This window comes from Diabrotica virgifera, chromosome 4 (genome assembly GCF_917563875.1).
Source record: "Diabrotica virgifera virgifera chromosome 4, PGI_DIABVI_V3a".
Classification (NCBI taxonomy): Eukaryota; Metazoa; Arthropoda; class Insecta; order Coleoptera; family Chrysomelidae; genus Diabrotica; species Diabrotica virgifera.
The window spans coordinates 103061838-103080404 of NC_065446.1; the positions used below are offsets into that span (position 1 = coordinate 103061838).

An 18567-nucleotide genomic window follows, 5' to 3' on the forward strand; every position below is an offset into this window, starting at 1 on the left:
AGAAATTTCATAATTTTTATAAAAATTTTTCCAAAATAATTGTTAGTGAACACCACTCATGATCCTTTGAGATTCGTTTTTCGTTAGTTTTGTTTACTCATTTTGTTTTATATTATATTGTTTATTTCATTTAATTAAAAAAAAGAAGTTTTCTTGGCTAAATTTTGTTTCATATTATTATCTCCAGATTAGTTATTCACTTATGTCAACTTACCATTATATTATATCCCTTTTTCTTCTTCTTCTTCTTCACGGGACTAGGATTAGTCCTGTTTGTCTGCCTCTTATTGTTTCAGCTGTTGTTGACTGTACATTGTCTTTCCACCTTTTCGGCGGCCTTCCAACGGGTCTTCTGCTATACGGCTTGTTGTTTTTACAGATGTTCGCTAATCTATCTGGTTCCATTCGGTTTAGATGTTCGTTCCAGTTTTTCTTTCTTGTTTTTATCCACCTGTTAATATTTTGAATTTTGCATCGTTCTCGTATACTTTTGTGTTGCTTTGTCTGTCTCTTAATGATATGCCCGCTATTGATCTTAATACTTTCATTTCGATATTGTTGATTTGTTGTTTCGTCTTTCTTGTATCGGTCCTTGTCTCCGCTGCATATGTTAGGATAGGTCTTACTGTTGTCTTGTATACTTTTATTTTGCTTTCCGTGGTCATATATTTGTTTCTCCATATGGTTTCTCGGAGGCAACCACTTACTCTTGCCGCTTTTGTTGCTTGTGTTGTGGTCTCTGTTCTTATATTTCTGTCACTAGTGATCTCTACTCCTAGGTAATTGAATTTCATTACTTGCTCTACAATTTTGTCGTCTATTTCTAACTTGCATCTACGCGGCTCTTTACTTATCACTATACATTTAGTTTTTTCTACTGATATTCTCATATTAAGTTTATTTGCTGTGATATTGAAAGTGTGGAGCTGCCTTTGTAGGTCATCCTCGTTATCAGCAATTAGTACTGCATCATCGGCATAGCATAGTATCGTGATTTTATGCGCTCCCATGTGGTATCCATGTCGTTTTCTTACTTCGTGAATTATTTGATTCATCACCATATTGAATAACAATGGACTGAGCGAGTCTCCTTCGCGGATTCCTCCTTTCAGTTCTATGCGTTCTGTTTCTCCTGTTGACATTATAACTTTGTTCTTGTTAATTTCATTAATTAACCTTATTATCTGATGGTCTATTTGTTCATCTTGTAATAAATTTAAGATATTATTTCGCCTCACCCTGTCAAAAGCACTTTTTAAATCTACAAAGCACATGTATGCTGGTTTTCCATATTCAATAGACTTTTCTACTATTTGCCTGATAATAAAAATTGCATCTATTGTGCTGCGGTTCTTCCAAAAGCCTTGTTGTTCATCTGCCATGTTCGATTTTTCCTCGATTTTATCTTTTATGACTGCCGTCAACAATTTTAATGTGCTGTTCACCAGACTAATGCCTCTATAATTTTCAGGATTTTTCGAGTCTCCCTTTTTGAGTATCGGTAGCAGGAGACTTTCCTTCCATTCCGCTGGTACTACTCCGATGTTTATTATATCGACAAATAATTTTAGGAGCCATTTGAGCAGTGTTCCTCCTCCATATTTTAGCAGTTCATTATTTATCTTATCAGGACCAGGTGCTTTTCTATTTTTTAATTTTTTTATCCGTTCTTGTAGCTCTTCTTCTGATATTAGTACTCTATCGTGGGTTTCATTAATGTTTATTTCTCTGTTCTCTTCTTCTCCTTCTCGATATAATTTCGTGAAATGCTCAGTCCATTGTGTCTCCGTAATGTTATCTATCCGTACAAATTCATTCATTTCTGTTTTTTGTCTCTTTATCATCTTAAACATCTTTTTCTGGGTTCCATAGAAGTCGTATTCCATATCTTTGGTAAATTTCTCCCAGTGTTCTTTTTTGATGTTATCTATTTCTTGGTTTACTCTATTCCTGATTGTCACGTAGTCGTCTCGTGCCTCCGGTGTCTTCACTCTTTTATATGTTAGGAAAGCTTGTTTCTTTTGATTTGCTAGTGCTTTCACCCTTTCGTCGTACCATGGAGTTTTGTATTCCCGTTTATTTCTGTTGACTTTTCTTTTACCTAAAGCTTCTTCTGCTGCTTGTACGATACTTTTTCTAATAATTTTCCAGGTTTCTTCTATATCTTTTTTAGTCTCTAGGTTATGGCTGTTTAGCTTTTCTGTTAGTCTGTTTCTATACAAGTTTTGTGTCCCTTCGTCTTCTAAGCTTTCTATGTTTAACTTTTCTTCGACTTTTGTATTTCGCTTGCGTTGTGTGTTGATTTCTATATTTATTTTCCCTAGTACCAGGCCATGGTCGGATCCTACATTGGCGGACGATAGAGTGCGCAGATCTATTATATCCCTGGGGTGTATTTGTCCGTTTGTTATAATGTAGTCAATCATAGAGTTACGTCCTTTTGTATCTGACCAGGTGATCTTATGCTGTATTGGATGGTCAAAGTATGTGTTGTTAATTCGGAGGTTATTCAATAAACAAAGTTCTAGGAGTCTTTCTCCGTTGTCGTTGAGCGTTTCTTCGTTAAATGTTTGTGTAACTCCAGCCACAGGTATGTTGCCGACTCTGGCGTTTAAGTCGCCGAGAATTATTGTTTTACTACCGGCTATTGTGGTGTCCAGTAGATCTTGGAGCTGTCCATAAAAACATCTTTTTCTTCCTTGTTTTTGTTGTTATCTGGGGCATATACAATATACAGGGATAATAGAGAGTTATCAAGTAACTCGAGGAGAATACGGTAACGTTATTTTAGCAATGGAGCATGCGCAGTATGAATATTGAATAACGGAAATGATTTTAACGTTAACGTGCTCCGTTACGGTAGGTCGGATAGCGGGCTTAAATACGGTAACGTTAGCAGCGAATCGCACCAATTCGGCAGGACTCGGAGTGACTCGGCCATTTCAGTTCTGTCATGTTCATGTAATAAATAAATATGTTGTGTTATGAAATTTTATTTTGTATGTTAACAGGTGTTTTGTCTTTGTTTTCTTGGCTTGGTTTTGGTTGACTGTTTTGGTTTGGTAGAGTTTAAAGTTTTAGTTCCTCTCAGCATTACTTACCAGTACAGGTATGACCAGTTTCTGTTACAATTATATCTGGTATCCCTAACAATTGTACAAGCCTTGGAATATCCTGTTTTTCAAACCGAAAATACTGTTTGGCTTGTTCAGGTTCTAAGGTATCGAAATTAAAGACAGGATGTATCATTTAAAACGAGATTTAGTATTAAGTACTCTATATCATCGTCATTGGCTTCAAGTAACATTGCCTGTTAGATCTCTTCCATATTTTTTAGAAAAATTTGAAATCCAAATTGTACAAAACAAGGCAAAATTACAAAATATGTATCTTGGGTGAAAGAAAACAAAAACAGAAAAAAATTTAAACAAATTTAATTATTTTGCTGTCAAATACGAAATTTGACTGACAGTTGCCAACTATTAACGTGAAGCAGAAATTCGACCACTTGATAACTCTAAAATTACATATACGTTAAAACTTATACCGTAAAAAAATAGCGTTTACGTGTCAAAATAACGGATGGATAGAATTTTACTTGATAACTCTCTAATATTAAGTGTCGTGTGGTGAAGTTTAAGACAAACCAGCATCATGTGTTCGTTGATGTATCTTATTTATTATATGTATCTTATATTATCTCCCAAACATGGTCATTGATTTCATGCCAAACAGTATTCATTAACTCCATGTTTTTTCAAAAAATTAAAGAGGTATAAAAATAACAACTACAGTAATATGTGTATATAGTATCATTTATACCTATCAAATAGTGTTTATTTATGATGTACAGTAAGGTCTCTTTTTATGCGGATTATTTTTATGCGATTTTGAAGTTATGCGGTCGGTATTTCATTAAAAAATGTCTATTATTAACAATTAGTATAATTAATATTAACTATTCCCATCCAGTAGTCTGAGAGTTTGCAATTCGGGTATTTCTCTTGTTACATGATGTACCATGCAGCTATTATATCAATCTGAATTTTGCATTGAAAGGTATTAGGTCTGGATCCCGCGTATAAAAAAAAGTTGATTAATAGCAAGCTGAAAATGTGTTAATAGCTTAAGGGTGTATAGTCGGACAAACTTGGATATATGGGAACACTGGAACAGGGGAAGTTTTAATTGTGGAACAGGTTAAAAATTTGGAACGGTCAAACCACGAAAACGTCACATGTATTTTGTCCAACAGAACTTCCAATTGATTTGTTACCCTTTCATTAAATACTAATGCAAAAATCAGACTGCTATTTATCACCAAATGGGCATTTTAATGAGTGGAGCACGTAGAACATGTCAAATAACAGGAATTATGACAGGTGATAAATAGCAGTCTGATTTTTGAATGAGAGTTTAATGAAAGGGTAACAAATCAATTGGAAGTTCTGTCGGACAAAATACATGTGACGTTTTCGTGGTCTGACCGTTCCAAATTTTTAACCTGTCCCACAATTAAAACTTACCCTGTTTCAGTGTTACCATATATCAAAGTTTGTCCGACTAGACACCCTTAAGCTATTAACAAATTTTCAGCTTGCTGAACCTATATAACCTGTAATAATTGTTTTGAAATTAAATTTAAATGTTGCTGATTTCAAGTTGCAGTATAATAAACAGCACATTTTGATTTCTGGATTGAAACATTTAATTAAGTGTCGTAAAGTTTTATGTTCCATATAGAATAAATAGGTTTTTGCAATCTCAATATCGTTAGCCTGCGTTTTTAATTTCTTCTTTAAGATTTTATTTGGCCCAATGAAGAAAAAAAAACATCAAAGACACAATGTTTGGTGGACAAATGTCCACCATTTTATGTGATTTTAGAAAATCACGGAACGTATCCCTACTTTTTCAATGCAAGTAAAGTCTTTTTTTATGCGATTTGTTTATATGCGGTTTTCTGAAGAACGTATCCACCGCATAAAACGAGACCTTACTGTATTTGAAGAAAAAGAAATAACAATTGTATGTAAAATTTACTCTTTATATTTCTTTTAAACTGCTCTCCTGTAAAATTTCAATTTTGTGAGTTAATACAGTTTAGTTCTGAGGTACAGGTATGGTACTGAAAATATTGTCATACATATAAAAGCTAACCGGATAAGATGGGCAGGTCATGTGGTAAGATCAGAGGAGGGCAGAGTGTTAAAGACAGTATTTTTTGAGAGACCAGACGGTAGAAAATCAGTAGGCTATCCCAGAAAAAGATGGAAGGATGATGTTAAAGATCCCGATTTATCTAGGATTGGGGTACATCAACGGGAAATTGAAGCGCAAGATTGTAGAAGATAGAGGGGCTATAGTGGATACGGCGAAGACTCACCCCGAGTTGTAATAGAAAAAAAGAAAGAAGAAGCTAATTTTTTTATTTTAAACAGTCTTAAAAAGTGAAAATCATTTTTTGCGTATAAACGTTTGTTATACACTTTAGAGAAAAAATATTCAAATAAAAGTTGTAGATCTTAAAAAGTTCTTTACTTTGCGGAAATTAAAATACATAAACAATTGACCGAGAGAATTGAAAAAAAACCTTATTCTTGCAGTAATTTATAAATGTTAAAAACTTTGTTTTTTGCTTAAGGGGATAGGCACAAAATCTTGGTCCAATGCTATTTAAATGCATTCATTTTTTTCGAATCCTAAGAAAACTACTAAATACTTTTAAAAAATTAAAACGCAGAATAAAAGATTACATTATTAGCGAGGGCCGAAAGTCCCTTAGAATAAACAAAAAGTTTATTTTGAATAAAATATTTGAAATTAAAAATCACACCAAATTTTCTCTTTTTTTTTCACCCCTGTAACTTATTATTATAGAAGTTTTCAGGGACTTTCGGCCCTCGCTAATGATATAATCTTTCATTCTGCGTTTAAATTTTTCAAAAATATTTATTACTTTTCTCAGGATTCGAAAAAAATTAACGCATTAAATAGCATTGAACCAAAATTTTGCGCCTACCCCCTTAATGGCAATTAATGAGTTATTGAAGTGTGTTAAATCTCAGCTTGATCGACCAAATGTAGTTAGTGTAAATAATATAATAAGAATTTCCACGGTTTTCACTGTATTTCTTCACTCAACCGTTCTCTCCAGTTCTTTCTGTTTTGCCAGTCCCCTTCCTGCAGATTTCTTCTTTCCATTGGTTTGTCCACTTCATCTCTTCGGGTCTCTTCAGATCTTCGGGGTCTGCTTCTTTTCCTTCTCCCTATCTGGCTCCACTTTAGTATTCTGTTTATCTAACGTGTTCTGTCTGTTCTTCTGACATGCCTGTACCAGGTTAATCTCTTCTGTTCTATGTATTCTATTATATCTGAGTTCATTTCCATTATTTTCTTAATCTCTATATTATTTGTTCTATCTCTTCTTGTTACTCTGCAGCTCCTCCTTAGAAATTCCATCTCTGCTGCTATTATTTTGTTTTGATTTTCTTATTTATTATCCAATTTTCACATCGATAAGTCAGGATACTTTTTGTTATGGTGTTATATATTCTTCTTTTTGTTTTTATACTGATCTTATCCCACAGTATCGGGTTAAATTTTCGTATGCAGTCTCTTGTTTGCCCTAGTCTATTATTTATATCTTCTTCAGTTGTTCCTTTGTTTGATATTATGAGACCTAATTACTTGTACTTTTGATTTGTTTATCTTCGTCTATTTACAGCTGATTTATTTCTGTATTCTCCGTTGTTAGGTATTCAGTTTTCTTTACGATATTTTCCATTCCATTCTTTGTATATTCCTATTCCAGTTTTCTCATCATGTAACAACATTCGTGAAAATTTCAACATTCTATCAAAATTGTTATTAAAAAAACTGTTTGAAAAAGGGCTATATTTTTAGTTCATAAACATTTATAATAACTTTGATATTTTTTTGACTACGAAAAAGCATTTGACAGCGTGGAAATGTGGGCAATAGAAAAAGCTATAAACAACTGTAGAATCGATTCCAGATACAGAATGGTAATACATAATATATATACAAAGTGGGCCAAACAAAAGAGTCTTCCTCGATATTTGGCAGTATTTGTTAGATTTTAAGAAAATAAAAAAACAGGTCAATTTTTGATCTAAGGGGGACACATTTTTACGGTACATACATACATTTGTCAACCCCTTCCCTTCCACTTCCCCCACCCCTTATTTTTAAATAGGGAAAAGGGGTCGCGTGCTAGCTCATTTGTAAGGTTATTCAATTCTCTATTCAGTAATATCAACATTAACATAATTATTTATATAGGGTGTCCAAGAAAAAAAGATTTTAATTAAATTAATTGACACAAAAAGAAGAATGTATGTAATTTATTTAATTCAAAATACATTCTACTGTTGTCACAAAACAGAAAAAATGTTTTTTGATAAATAGAAATTGCTTTTCGCTGAATTTCAATGTTCAAGCTGCCACCCATCTGCCTCTTGGTAGGTTGAATATTGAATTTAAGCAACAATGTTTATTTATCAAATAAACAATTTCTTTGTTTTCTGTCTGCAGTAGAATGTATTCTGAGTTAAATAAATTACATACATTCTTCTTTTTGTGTCAATTAATTTAATTCAAAATAATTTTTCTTGGACACCCCGTGTAAATGATTATGTCAATGTTAATATTACTGAATAGAGAATTGAATAACCTTTCAAATGAGCTAGCACACGACCCCTATTCCTCATTTAAAAATAAGGGGTGGGGGAGTGGAAGGGAGGGGGTTGACAAATGACAGATATATGTACCATAAAAATGTGTCCGCCTTAGATCAAAAATTGGCCTGTTTTTTATTTCCTTAAAATCTGATAAATACTGCCAAATATCGAGGTGGACTCTTTTCTTTGGCCCACTCTGTATACGAAAGCAACAATGCCAGTACAAGTGGAAGAAACCACAAAACCCATACCAATTAACAGAAGAGTGCGACAGGGATATGTTATTTCTCCTCAACTATTTACATTACCACTGGAAGATGTTTTCAAAACAATGGAATGGACAAACATGGGAATAAACATAAATGGAAAGAAAGTAAACCACCTAAGATATGCAGACGATGTAGTAGTAATAGTATCAAGTTTTGAAGAATTACAAACCATGCTAACCGAACAAGCAAATGAATCCAAACAAATAGGTCTAAAAATGAATTTTGCCAAAACGAAAACAATGACAAACACACACGATAATAGAAACGTAATACTAAACGACACCACAATAGAAGCGGTTAATGATTATATATATTTGGGACAGATAATAAAAATAAATAAGGAAAACCACACATCGGAGGTAAACAGAAGGGTCAGATTAGCCTGGGCAGGATTTGGGAAATTAAAATGGATCCTAAAGAATAAAAAATACAACAATACTTGAAAACAAGAGTGTTTAACCAGTGCATACTCCCAATTATCCTCACATACGCATGCCAAACATGGACCTTGACCAAAGCAAACATGGATAAAATAATGAAGACACAGAGAGCCATGTAGAGAGCAATGTTGGAGTAAAATTGATAGACAAAAAGCAAAACAACTGGGTAAGAAATAAAACAAAAGTCAAAGACGCAGGACAACATATAGCCAGGCTAAAATGGAGCTTCGCAGGTCATAACGCTAGACAAACGGACAATAGGTGGAATACCACGATACAACAATGGAGACCATGGACAGGAAAGAGAGCAAGAGGACGACCCCAGATGAGATGGGGATATGACATTAAAAAGATAGGAGGAACGCACTGGAAACAGAAAGCACTAAACAGAAGCGAATGGAAGAAACTGGGGGAAGCCTATGTTCAAAATTTGACGAATTAAAGGGTAAAAGAAGAAGAAGAATTCCAGGCGCTTATAAGTAGGTTTACTGAAAACATAATGAAAAAACACACTCTTTAAAAAAATAACCTTCTACAGCCAATAGGGACAAAGATATAATTTATAAAGACAAAATAACCTTTGGTTAAATTTGTGAACTAAGAAAAAAGTTTAAAAAAATTAAAAACTTACCATCAGCGGTATCTGTTCCCAAAATGGCCATAACTCTTTGTGAATTGTTCTGTAACTCCTCCCGCAAACCGTCCTTTTCAATAACCTCCTCCCTTAACTTTTCCTCAGTCTCTTTAAGTTTCTCAGTCTGTGATTTGTAGTCTTTTTGTAACGCCTCGTATTTTTCAGTGATCGCTTCCAATCTTTCCTTTAACTTATTCATATCTGCGCTAATAGTGTCAACCTGGAGATCTTTTTCGCAAGTTTCGGAATCTTGTGGATTTTTGGCATTTATTGCAACTCCAGCCAAAGCATTTTCTATGTCGGAAATCGTTAAGGCTGTCTGAACACCGTTTTCGTGGTATATTTTAGTTTTTGTTTTACTTTTGGGTATGTACAAAGAGCTCGTCATCAGTTTTGATGGTGTGCTTTCACGAGAAGTTTGTTTACTTAGAGCTAAGCGATGAAGGGTGTTCTCCCTACTCGACTTCTTCACGTCCTTGTTGTCATCGACATTCTTGTCTTTCTTCGGCCTTGGAAGTGTAGCATACTTTTCTATAGTCTTGGTATCTAACGGAGAAATTTTTTGCTTGGTGCAATCTATCGAACCTTTCAAGGATCTGGACATTAGTGGTGCTGGTTTACTATTGATGGATGGCCATCTACCGTCGTCATTATGGGTAGATGTAGGTGTTCTACTTGTCGAAGACGTGCGCACTGCAGCAGATGACGTCCTTTTGGGTTCCCGCTTAAGATCTAAGTTCGTAGGAGTAGTTTTGGTCCTTTGATTAGTTTTTGTACTTGGAGAAGGTTTGGCCTGTAACCTATCGACAGATTTGATTCGTATGGGCCCTGTAGACGGTCTAGGGGTTAACGGAGGCTTCGTACTAGACCGTTCTTTCCTACAAGAAGTTTTAGTTCTCGAGTCAACTGTTGGTGTTTTCTTTTTTGAATTGTTTACGGAGGTTCTTCTATTGGTTCGTACGTTGGATCCACTTAAGGAAGAACTTTCGCTACCGTTTTCGCTGGTGACGTCTTCGTGTCTTCGGTAATCTTCCAGTAACGTTGAATTTTTCCGGACCAGGATATTGTAAGCTTCATCATAGCAACTTATAATCGAAGAATCGCACGATCGGGCACTATTTATATTATCGTAATCCTGGGACATGCCACTATTAGAGCTTATATTACGTTGGTACACGACTGGATCCTGGTTTTCGACATTTTCTACAACCTCTACCCCGCTATCACTACCTTCACATTGTGAAGATTTCTTTAACGCAGGGTTTTCCACAACAGTGATGTGAAACTGTGATGCAGAAATATTGAAAGCATGGATGGTGGTGTCTCCTTCATTTTCTCCACCACTATCATTAAATATTTTGGAGTCGTTCGAAGATATAACTGGTGGTTCTATGATGGTAGGGTTGATATTTGCAGATACGGAGATGGATTCCATGTTTATGTGGGCATTTTATTGAATCTGAAACAAAAAGATGCTGTCATTAAAAGTGTTTAAAGAAAAATGACAAAGAAAAAATACATTTACAGATAATACAGTAGAATCTCATTATCCGTGCTCTAAGGAACCGGACGCAGCACAGAAAACTGAAAAGCACGGATAATCCGAACATTTATTTCTTATACACATTTACACACATACATAGCTATTGTACCTACACCTACCTACCACAAATAGATAACGGAAAAAATAAATCTCATAAGTTCAAACTAACTTTTAAAGTTATCAAATTTTTAGGTCTGTGCTTTTGAACAAAAGTCAGTCACTTTGAAATAAGATATATTTGGAATGTAACATTGGAATATTACAAATGTATAACATTATAAAACGCGATGATCTAATTAAGGACGCGACTGACAGTACGATGAATACATCCACGCCCCCTTCTTTGATTTACTTTAAATGTAACCAGAGTATCTGAGTGAAATATGTTTTGAACTTATCTAAATTTAGATCTTTTTCTTAACCCCTGCAGTGACAACCTTGCATTGCAAACCTCCATTTGATATTTGGCTCTAATTTTAGTAACAAGAGTAACGACGAACAAATTTATGAGTTAACAGCCGTCCATTCCAGATAGATCGTAAACATTAACATGACAGAATTTATTTTACATGACTTGTGACTCACAGTACTGTATGTCTGAGAGGAATCACCAGGAAATGCAGAAATATGGTGCACTGAGATATTTCAGAGATTTCATTATTCAGAGAGAAAACGCTGAGGCGTGACCAATAAAATTGATTTACTGTTTTATGTAGATGTAGAACATGTCCTATACTTTACTACAAACTAGATACTCATTATTACACATGCAATAAAAATGCAATAAAATACAAATAATTTTCACGACAAATAGAAAAATTATTCAATAACACAATGTAGCGGAAGGGTGAGTAGAATATTTTTTTATTTTAAGCCACCAATCGGAGACAACTATTTATTTTTGAGTACATACTAGCAAGCAAAAATGTGTTGGACTTTTATCTAGATAAATTGAAGCGTCCACAGGTCCGCATCGGACTAATTTTTCATACTGTGTCCACTGTATCGACATCGATCGGATTACCGATGTCCACTACCTGCTAGGGTAGAAAAATTACTAAGGTAGACTTTAAAATTGGTTGTTTATTTAATTTAATAATTAATTTATGCATATTGACTATATTTATTAGTATGGTAAAATATGATATTTTAATGTATCTGTTTAGTAATAAGAAATCCGCAAAAACGTAAAATATATAGTTCTTTTTTAAATATCTACAAAACGAAACATACCAGGTACATACAACCTGATATCAAAAGAAAGCTTGTAATATTAACTACAAAATGCAATACTAAATGCATTTAAAAAAATGAAAAAAGATTGTATTTGCAAATCGTGATCACATTGTATATTATATTGATATACGTATGTCAAAGATATTAAATTATTTAAAAATGACACGATACTGGTAAAACTCTCATATGTCATTTTAAATATTTCGAAAATTATTAACTTTAGACCTATAAAACCTTACACAAACTCTACATGTTTTTAAAAAATACATTAAAAAATGATTTGTAAACATTCTTTATCGGCATAGTAATACTACAGCTTATACACCAATTCTCTCGGTAGACCGCAAGCTATAGTAGAAATACGACGGTAGACCGCATAGTAGCACCCATTTTCTAACTAATTATACATTTGGATATAAAGGAATATACAAAGCGGTTACAATTTGATTTAAATGGAAAATAGTAACTACATCAGTAAAAGTTTCTTTAAAGATTAATTAAAGTTGCCTTTCTGAAATCAGTAAACTTGCTTTTTCATCTTTTGTGAGGGACAATGAAATGCCTTGCATCAATTTCGTACTTCTCTCAGGAACATCATTAACAAGTCTAATATTTTTTAAAAAGTTCCTTGCATTTAAGATAGAAAAATGTGTTGTTTCTTAACGAGAATAATTTTTTATAGTTGGATACTCAAGATATCTTAAAAAAGACCAATAATCATGAAAAATGAGTAATATTTATGATATTTTAATCCCCATAATCAATTTATCATGGACTGTAATATTTTTACCTGAATATACCTATATACAGGGTGATTGATTAGTGGGGTCAATCTATATAGCGGATCTCAATAGATCCGCTATAGTAATAGATAGCAATAAAACTTAATAACAAAAATTGTAGCCAACTTTGACATTTTAAAATTAATTAGAATGTTCGATAACATCGTGACATACCAAACTTGTGTTTTTTTTTTAATGGAACACCCTATATTTTATCTTATATTCGAAATCTTCTTCTTCCCCATTACAAAAATATAAAGGTCTGTTATGTTATACAGGGTATTTACAAAGTTATAACCAATTTCCTATGAAAATCGTAACAAGTTCAGCTCCCTGTATAAATAAAAATAAGCACAACAGAAATGGTCTATTGATGCAATATTTTTTTGTTGATTGTAAAAATTTAAAAAAATGGTTGATATTGCTAATTTTCTTTATATCGAATACAGGGTGAGTTAAAACGCAAGTAAATTATTTTTTCAGTAATTTTAAATCCTGTACTGTATTTTATGCGGTGCCGTCCAAAATCCCGACAGTCAAAATCCCGACAGCCAAAATCCCGACGGCCAAAACACCGACACGCCAAAATCCCGACACGCCAGAATCCCGACAGGCCAAACTCCCGACATGCAACAATCCTCGCATAAGTAAAAATTCCGACTTTTGTTTAATACTTTTAATACAAAATACTTTTGTTTGATAATAAAAAATTAAAAAACAGATGGCCATAAACAAAAAATAAGAAATAAATGTAATTATATGTTAAAAAGAAACTTATCAAACCTGTCGGGATTCTGGCCTGTCGGGATTTTGACCTGTCGGGATTCTGGCGTGTCGGGATTTTGGCCGTCGGGATTGTGGCTGTCGGGATTTTGGCTGTCGGGATTTTGGGGTAGACCCATTTTATGTAACCTGTATTTTATGTAAAACACCCTGTATTTTATGTCACTATCGAAAAGTACCGTTACCATACTTTAATTTTTGTATAATATTTCCTATTATATGTCTAAATTTATTAGTTTTCGAGATATTTTCATTTTTCAGAGCAACTTATTCATTAGGGGTCTAAATCTTTCCAAATTTTAAGTAAGCCATGACTGAAATTTTTAAAAATTGATAATTTTATTACTGATTAATTTTATTGTTACATTAATAATGTATCTTTGGATGGTGAAATGATTGTGAAAAGCAATAGTTTTAAGTACCTAGGATCGGTATTACAGAGTAATGGAGAAATAGATGGAGATGCATGCAGTAGAATTAGGGCTGGATGGATGAAGTGGAAAGAAGCGAGTGGTGTGTTGTGTGACAGAAAAATTCCAATGAAGCTGAAGGGAAAATTCTATAAAACAGCCATAAGACCGACTATGATGTACGGAACTGAATGTTGGGCAGTGAAAAAGAAAGAGGAACAACGAATGCATGTGGCGGAAATGAAAATGCTTAGATGGATGAGTGGAGTGACAAAGAAGGATAAAATTAGAAATGAGTATATTAGGGGAAGTCTAGGTGTGGCACCAATTGATGCCAAAATGAGAGAGCATAGGTTAAGATGGTTTGGTCATGTTCAACGTCGAGACGTTAACCACCCAATATGAAGAATAGCCGAAGTGCAGATTCCTGGAAGGAGTAGGAGAGGAAGACCAAAGAAGACCTGGGGGAGACGATAAGGCAAGACATGTTGGTAAAGGGGATTAACATTGATATGACCCAAGATAGAATTGTGTGGAGAAATGCAATTAGGGAAGCCGACCCCGCATAGGCATAAGGCAAAGAGAATGATGATGATTAATAATGTAACAATGTATCAAATAAAGAAAGAAAAATAATTTATTAGTAATAAATTTTACCAAAAAAAAAACACAACCACAACATACAACATTTTTGAAACAATTAAAAACTACTATTGTATGTAAATGTAACAAATAAAGAAAGAAAAATAATTTATTAGTTATAAATTAAAAAAAAACACACACACACAAACACAAAATACAACATTTTGTGAAAACAATTAAAACTACTTTTGTATGTAAATGTAACAGTGTAACAAAAAAAGAACGAAAAATAATTTATCAGTAACAAATTTTACAAAAAAAACACGAACACAAAATACAACGTTTTTGAAAAAATGGGAAAAAATAATAACGGAATAGACAAATATACCATTGAACCTGTGGATGCCTTCACATATCTGGGCACAGAAATCAATTAGAAGGATTCCATCAGTAGCGAAATTAATGTACGTATTTTTAGTGGGTATCGTACATAATATGCTAATAAATGATTAATGACATCGAAATTATTAGACAAAAGAATCAAAATGACTATCTACAGAAGATTATGACTATGATCTGATGCAAGAAGAAGACGGCCCATGGAGAATCAGTAGAAACGACGAGGTTAATAAATTAAATGAAGGGTGAATGAAGGAATGAAAAGTCAAAAACTCTCACGGCTGGGACATGTATAGAGACAAGACAATAAGTAAAAGGCAAAGAAAATATTACAGTGGAAGCCGATAGGAAGACAAAAAAAAAATAAAAAGGCCCAGAACAAGATAGTTGGATGACGTATTTATACAGATACTTTCATTCCTCTGACTAGCCCAGAAAAATAAGATATTCCTCTGACTTTTTGAATTATTAACAAATGAACGCCAAAAATGCCAAGCCAAGACAGGATATGAAACATGGGGGATTAGGCTTTGGAACTAGAAATGAAGCTGGAGATGACATGCTAGAATTAGCAACAGCATTGGATATGGCGATTGTTAACACATTCTTTAAAAAGAAAGAAACTCAGCTTATTACCTACAAAAGTGGACAACATCAATCCCAAATAGACTACTTCATGATAAGGAAAGAAGACATACGTGAATGCAAGAACTGCAAGGTAATAGTTAGTGAGACAGTAAGCCAACAACATAAGCTGCTTGTTCTGGACATCGAAGTAAAAAGCGAAACTAAACAAAAATATCGGAGAGGACCACAAAAAATCAAGTGGTGGATGCTAAAAGATGAGAAGGAAGGTCTATTCAGGGAAAGAATAGTAGAAAAAATATGTTGGAACATGAAAGGAAGCCCTAACACAATTTGGAGAAAAATGGCCAATATTATTAGAGAGACGGCTATTGAAATACTTGGGAAACGTCAGGAAAGAAGTTTGAGGATAAAGAGACTTGGTGGTGGTCAAATGAAGTACAAGGAAAAATAAAAGAGAAGAGAAAATTATATAAAAAGTGGCAAGAAACCTGATCGGACATAGATCTTCGAAACTATATGGTCGCCAAAAAGGAAGCGAAAGTAGCAGTAGCAAAAGCTAAAGCAGAAGCGTATTCAAACCTATACGATCAACTTGATACCAGGGAAGGCGAAGCAAAGATATATAAAATAGCCAAACAGAGAGCAAAGAAAGCAAGAGATTTTAATCAGATTAGATGTATCCGAGATGAAAATAATAAAATACTAATTCACGAAAAGGATGTCAAAAAGAGATGGAGAAAGTATTTTGACAGTTTATTAAATGAAGAATTTGACAGACAGTCTGTGGAGTTAACGGAGACAGTAACAGCAATGGTTACCAGAATAACAAACGAGGAAGTGGCTCAAGCACTTCAAAAAATAAATAAAGGAAAAGCAGTCGGATCAGATGATATTCCTGGGGAAGTATGGAGAGCATTGGGAGAGACAGGAATAAGTTGGCTAGCAGGTCTATTTAATAGAATTATGGAAGTTGGACAAATGCCAGACGAATGGAGAAGCAGTATATTAGTACCTGTCTACAAAAACAAGGGAGACATACAACAATGCACAAACTACAGGGCTATAAAACTACTTAGCCACACCATGAAAATATGGGAGAGAGTAATTGATAGACGGATACGTGAAGAAACCGAAATATCCGATAATCAATTTGGCTTTATGCAGGGCAGATCAACAACAGATGCAATTTTCATTGTAAGGCAACTGATGGAAAAATACAGGAATAAAGAGACCAACGCTCATATGGTATTGATTGATCTTGAGAAAGCATATGATAGAGTTCCTCGAGAAGTTCTGTGGTGGGCACTCAATAAGAAAGGAGTCCCTGGCGAATATATAAAGATTGTGAGAGATATGTATGAGGGAGTAACGACTAGTGTTAGAACAGGTGTGGGAGAGACTGATAAATTTCAGGTGAAAGTAGGATTGCACCAAGGCTCGGTGCTTAGTCCTTATTTATTCTCATTAGTTTTGGACCAGATAACAGCGAAACTACAGGGTAGTATTCCATGGTGCCTAATGTATGCTGATGATGTAGTGTTAATAGGAAATAGTGAAAGAGACTTAGAACAAAAACTGGAACAGTGGAGACAAGCTCTGGAGGAAAAAGGTTTAAAACTTAGTAGGACAAAAACAGAGTATTTGGAATGTTCATTTAAAGATGGAGTTACTACAAATAAAATGGTATCTTTGGATGGTGAAATGATTGTGAAAAGCAATAGTTTTAAGTACCTAGGATCGGTATTACAGAGTAATAGAGAAATAGATGGAGATGCATGCAGTAGAATTAGGTCTGGATGGATGAAGTGGAAAGAAGCGAGTGGTGTGTTGTGTGACAGAAAAATTCCAATGAAGCTGAAGGGAAAATTCTATAAAACAGCCATAAGACCGGCTATGATGCACGGAACTGAATGTTGGGCAGTGAAAAAGAAAGAGGAACAACGAATGCATGTGGCGGAAATGAGAATGCTTAGATGGATGAGTGGAGTGACAAAGAAGGATAAAATTAGAAATGAGTATATTAGGGGAAGTCTAGGTGTGGCACCAATTGATGCCAAAATGAGAGAGCATAGGTTAAGATGGTTTGGTCATGTTCAACGTCGAGACGTTAATCACCCAATACGAAGAATAGCTGAAGTGCAGATTCCTGGAAGGAGTAGGAGAGGAAGGCCAAAGAAGACCTGAGGGGAAACGATAAGGCAGGACATGTTGGTAAAGGGGATTAACATTGATATGACCCAAGATAGAATTGTATGGAGAAATGCAATTAGGGAAGCCGACCCCGCATAGGGATAAGGCAAAGAGAATGATGATGATGATGAACGCCAAAAATGCACCATTTTAGGAACTTTCGTCTACCAGTAAAAAGTAAAGCATTTTTAACGAATAGTGAGGTAATTATTTGATAAAACACATTTATTTAAAATGGCGATTTATTAATGTTGATTTACTAATTTATTGCTTAAAAAACTGTAAAAAAATAAAGAGTTCTTAATTTTCAACAAATTTTCACAAATATTGTAAACATGAATATCAAAATGAAATATTTGCAATAACTTTAACTGAAAAAAATTAACTTACAACGTTTTCGAAACAGTATTTTAAGACAGATGATTCTTTAAATATCGTTCCCTATGCTTACTCGAACACCGTACCGGCCATCTGGCTGCTGATACAGGCTGCGTTCATTACTGCGCAGCACACCTGTACAGGTAGTAAATACAAAATCAGGGTAATTGATTAGTGTGATAAAGCTTAGTAGATCCGCTATAGTAATAGATAGCAATAAAAGTGAATGACAAAAATTGTAGCCAACTTTGAGCTTCACATTACAAAATTAGTTAGAATGTTACAGGGTGTTCGATAACTTAATGGCAGACCAAACTTTTGTTTTTTTTTAAATGGAACACCCTATATTTTATTTTATATTCGAAATCTTCTTAACTTCCCCATCACAAAAATATAAAGGTTTGTTATGTTATACAGGGTATTTACAAAGTTATAACCAATGTTCTATGAAAATCGTAATAAGTTCAGCTCCCTGTATAAATAAAAATAAGCACAACAGCAATGGTTTATTGGTGCCATATTTTGTTGTTGATTGTCAAAATTTATAAAAATGGTTGATATTGCTAATTTTCTTTATATCGACTACAAACTTTATATCGAAAACGCAAGTGCATTATTTTCTCAGTAATT

General features: G+C 34.1%; 1 protein-coding gene across 3 annotated transcripts in view; it reads right to left on the reverse strand.

The window, feature by feature from the left end:
* LOC114326705 (putative leucine-rich repeat-containing protein DDB_G0290503) overlaps window positions 1–18567 on the reverse strand; it is a 314365-nt gene that overhangs the window by 130357 nt on the left and 165441 nt on the right. For all 3 annotated transcript variants that reach the window (XR_007697490.1, XM_028275124.2, XM_028275125.2), the window contains exon 2: window positions 9044–10505. Coding sequence is in view for 2 of the 3 variants with exons in the window: in XM_028275124.2 (XP_028130925.1) it covers window positions 9044–10481 (1438 nt within the window). In the remaining variant the exon portion in view is untranslated. The remainder of the gene's footprint in view (window positions 1–9043; window positions 10506–18567) is intronic.